The sequence below is a fragment of the Branchiostoma floridae genome, chromosome 9, assembly GCF_000003815.2.
Source record: "Branchiostoma floridae strain S238N-H82 chromosome 9, Bfl_VNyyK, whole genome shotgun sequence".
NCBI classification, from domain to species: domain Eukaryota; kingdom Metazoa; phylum Chordata; class Leptocardii; order Amphioxiformes; family Branchiostomatidae; genus Branchiostoma; species Branchiostoma floridae.
The window spans coordinates 10,674,466-10,678,955 of NC_049987.1; the positions used below are offsets into that span (position 1 = coordinate 10,674,466).

Here is a 4,490-nt window from a genome sequence, read left to right on the forward strand (position 1 = left end):
AAACATACATTACTTTGATGTCATTTTTCGCATGATGAGAGCCATTTAGATTTTATTAGAACTTGGCTTAATTCATTATTTGTAATCATGACAAGTTGTATTTCATGTTGCTGTCTAGATCACTTACCTTATGTTCCTTCCCTGCACATAAAAGTCATCAAACTGCATTGTTTTCCCCCTGGAAAGCAGAACACAGAATGTGAAACAAAAGCCTACAGGTGCACAAAAGATAATGAAATTTTGAAAACAAATGCCATCATACCAATTCTATACATGTAGGTGCTACCAGAATTCAAGTGTATAAGAATAACATTCTTCACTGTTTGAATTCGCCTAGCAATGATGATGAAGACATATACAAACTAGAATATCGACATTATGATAACGTGCTTTAGTTTAACGTTACCGTTCAATATTCTCAACAAATTGGATTGATAGTGATGATACTAAGTGCCAACGCCCCCCTCCCCACGTCAACAAACGTTGGGCCATTCAAATAAAATACGAAACACTTACCTCCCACCCTGTAAAATATACCTTAAGTAAGAATACAACACCATTTATCCCACCTGTGGTCCGTGTAGGTACAGTATTTCATGGTGGTGTTCATAAAGGCATCCACGTTCACGATCAGCCCGAACACGGAAGCTTCGTCTCGCAGTTCCACCGTGGTCTCGTGGCCTTGTATCGCCTGGAGCAGGCACACCAGCGTGTTCTGACTGATGGCACGTTCTCGTAACGACGCCATGGATATCTCCGTCAAACTTAGTGTTAATGGTATCGAGTTGAGTGGCTGGAATAGTTTATGGAATGAGATAATATCGAGAAACGTCGCGAAAAACTTTCAAAAGTCCGCCATTTTGCACGGGTGCATTGTGGGTTCGATTGTTCCATTTCTTTTTAAGGGGTGGCTCTCGATCACAAATTTCCAGCGGCGATCAATATGTGTAATAATACATCTGGTGTATTAATTCCATTCAGTAGCTACCAATTTTTAAAAATTCTGAGGCTGATTTGCGTGCTTGAGGCATAGAGAATTACTCGACTCTGATAGACCACAGGTAGTAAATTTAATGGCTGACATCCGCTGTTTATCTCTTTCCAAATGTTGTGGAATGATGGTCATTACCAGCATATTCCTCCGTTGCCTTTCAGGCCACGTTCACGTTGATTTGATTGTATGGATGACATCCCATGGTAACCCCAAAACTGATGCGAGCGAGCAAATAAAAAAAAGTTGAGCCAAAAGAAGTTTCTTTCATTATGAAATCTAAAACAGACGTTAAACCGGATAGTGAGTGAGTGCGAAGTGTTGGAAGGTTGGATAAATGACTACATACAGGGTACTAGTATTTGATATTTAACAATAGATTCTTTCCTTCTTTTTTTTTTAAAACTTTGGAATTGAGGCTGATATTAGTACATGTATATGTTTTCCGATATGCATATTTTCATCCACAACATATATTTGCTCCTTTTGCTGCTGCTCTGTATGATTTGCATGCATGGTTGAAAACTTTTTCTTTTTCTTTTGGAAACGACCGAAAATTGATACGCGCGTGGATGTCATCTTGAATACGGAAATATGTATCAAATATCAGGAAGCAATACGTACACTGGAGGCCAGAGAACAGTGTTCAGCGGCTTCAGGTTTTGGGGCCCCTAGCAATATCTAATTATCTTTCTTTTGAGTCCTGTTGTACAAATAGCAGGATATAATTTTGCCTTAAGGAGGTAAAAACGAGAGATGTGATGTTTTCCACACTCTCGATGATAAGCGGCAACATTGGTGTATTTCATTTCTGTCGCATGGCTTCTTTGAAACTAGCCTTTGTAATTCGATCCTACAAGGATATCACCAACACCTGTTGATGAAAGCTCCTCGATCCTATAGACATCATCTTTTTATGAGGGAATTGGCTTGGAGAAAGAGGATGCATGCAGGAAATGGATTATTTTCTTACCTAGCTCCCGGGGACTAATAAAAATAGACAGATAACGCACCAGAGTAGATAGCCGGCCAAACAACAACGGCAACTCATTTTTAACTACTCTGGTTTGTGTGTCCATTTTATCAAATTCTAATGTCTTCTAGCGACATATGGTGCATGATAGAGACTGGAATTTGGAACATAAATTACATTTTTTTTGTAGTTTGGCCGTATGCCGACCATTATTTACAAATCCCGGTCCGGTAGCCGGATCGGACCTGATAGTCGAGCGCTCCCTAGAACACTTCAGCCTCCACCAAGCCTTTCTATGGGGCTGCGGGGATAGTAGAATTTGGCCAAAATAAAGTCGGGAAATTTGGCAGGGGGAGTCATTAGATTCATATTTCCCCATCGGAGACCAACTCCTCTGGTAGCAAAACTCCCCTGGCAAATTATCCTCCCTATAATAGCCAGTGTAGACAGTCTGGTACAGACAGAGACTACGCAGCTCGCACGAAGGATGCGGGAAAAGTCAGCCTTGCCGGAAGTGACATGGCCTCAAAAAAGTAGGGGGGGGGGGGTGGTAGTAGCTACTTAACGCTCTCGAAATCGATTCTAAGACAATTACCACTAGAAAGTAAAGTATGAGATTGGCGCTTTCTTTCGCAATATATTTCCTGTTAGTTTTAATCTGCGTCATGTAGGTAAGACCGGGCGTAAAATGCTAGGGTTTAGACGTAAATATTTTCTCAACTATCACTGTAAGGAACACGTTGGTGCTAAAGAAGAGAAATCATTATCGCTACCAGGTTAAATACGCTGCTATTAAGCTAATAAAGGACAATATAAAGCTATGCAGGGTTATAACTTATATTAATTTAGTTTGTCAGTGGAGTTTGCAACTACAGGTTTCATTTGCCTGCATGTCAACCTAACACGGCCAATATTCACCGGTATTTTCCCAAAGAAAACGCCTGGTTGGGGGTAAAAAAAACTAATTAATATTCGTCCTATTATGTATTTTAGATCGGGATGACGTATTCTGATGCAACCCCTGATGTGTGAAAGACAGAATGAGGCCGCATCCTGGTGTTTGACCTTTGAAAGTTTGCTTCAGGAACACACGCTCCTGTATGTCTACAGATAGTATTTATTTGGACTCCAAAATACCTTATACCGGTAATTTCATATCGAGTGTGGACGGGGATGCATTACATGGTACTGATGTTCCAAACTATAAAGACAGTAATATCCACTTTTCTTGTGGATTCTGGAAATTAGAGATTTCTATACCTCTGTTTGAATACGGCCACAGGAGGAAAGGGTTGTAAGAGAGTAGTGATAAAACCCCGCCCACGTATGCTAAACTAGGAGACGATAGAAAGACTTTCCATATTCAAACTCTTCGGCGTGATTGCCAGTGATGACCGTAGCATATCGTGGGAAGATGGGGGTATCAACGCTCCTAGCTAGAGTGGACTCACTTAAAAAAGCCACATGCTGTGACATGGACATGATTACATCTCGTGCGCAGGACGTTACAAAATGAAAATCAATTTATTCAGGTCTGTCGAGGTACAACGTTGAGCAGAAAGATCGTTATCAACGGAGGTACATGTAAAACAAACATGTACCTACACTACAGATTGCGGGTCTGTTTCCAACACACATAGTAACAAGAGTATTTCAATGTGTTAAACAAATTACCCATTGCCTGGAAGACTTTAGTAAAGCAATTTACTGAAGGAAAACAATTCATGGCTAGGTTTGATCTTTCTTCTTATCTTTCCTTGTAGAACTCTTGAGTCCAGGACACCTGTTGTACAAAGAACAGGATATACTTTTGCCTTCCGGAGGTAGAAAAGAGAGGTGTCATGAATCAGACACTCGATGATAAGCGGGAACATTGATGTATTTCATTTTTGCGTGGCTTCTTAGATCTCAGCCTTGGCTTTATAATGCAGTCTATTGTGTCTTTATGTTGCGGACTGTCTCTTAACCCTTGTGGTGCTGGCTACATTTTGGGACCTTAAGCTTTGTAATGATGAATAACTTTATAGGGTTTTTGGAAGGAAAGTAACAAAAAACTCTTGAGTCTTGTTGTACAAAGAACAGGATATACTTTTGCCTTCCGGAGGTAGAAAAGAGTAGCCTGAGTATCATCCTCCGTAGTGACTGCTGGCTCACTACTTTTGCTTGCTATCTGTGGTTAGCAAGCGAAAGTAGCGAGCCAGCGGTCACTACGGAGGATGGTACTCAGGCTTAGAAAAGAGAGGTGTCATGATTTCAGACACGCCATGATAAGCAGCAACATTGATGTATTTTATTTTTGCGTGGCTTTTTAGATTTCAGCCTTGGCTTTGTAATGGAGCTTATTGTGTAGACTGTCTCTTAACCCTTGTGGTGCTGGCTACATTTGGGACCTTAAGCTTTTGTAGGATGAATAACTTTATAGGGTTTTTGGAAAGGAAGTCACAAAAAAGTAGCATAGTTAAAGGGGCATTCCACTCCAGAAGGGGGTGGTGTTTTCCCAATAGATAATGTGTCAGTGAATACATA

The 4,490-nt window shown here is 40.7% G+C and overlaps 1 protein-coding gene across 2 annotated transcripts in view; it reads right to left on the minus strand.

Annotated features, from left to right (window-relative positions):
- Nucleotides 1–903, minus strand: part of LOC118422975 (U7 snRNA-associated Sm-like protein LSm10) — a 2,860-nt gene extending 1,957 nt beyond the window's left edge. Inside the window, exons 1-2 of one of the 2 annotated variants that reach the window (XM_035830864.1) lie at nucleotides 570–899; nucleotides 128–178 (exon numbers count right to left, since the gene is read on the minus strand). In XM_035830864.1, coding sequence (XP_035686757.1) covers nucleotides 128–178; nucleotides 570–748 — 230 coding nt within the window. In that variant the 5' untranslated portion in view covers nucleotides 749–899. Of the gene's footprint in view, nucleotides 1–127; nucleotides 179–557 lie in introns of both variants that reach the window. The other variant, XM_035830862.1, reaches the window with a different exon arrangement.
- Nucleotides 904–4,490: the final 3,587 nt, after the last annotated feature.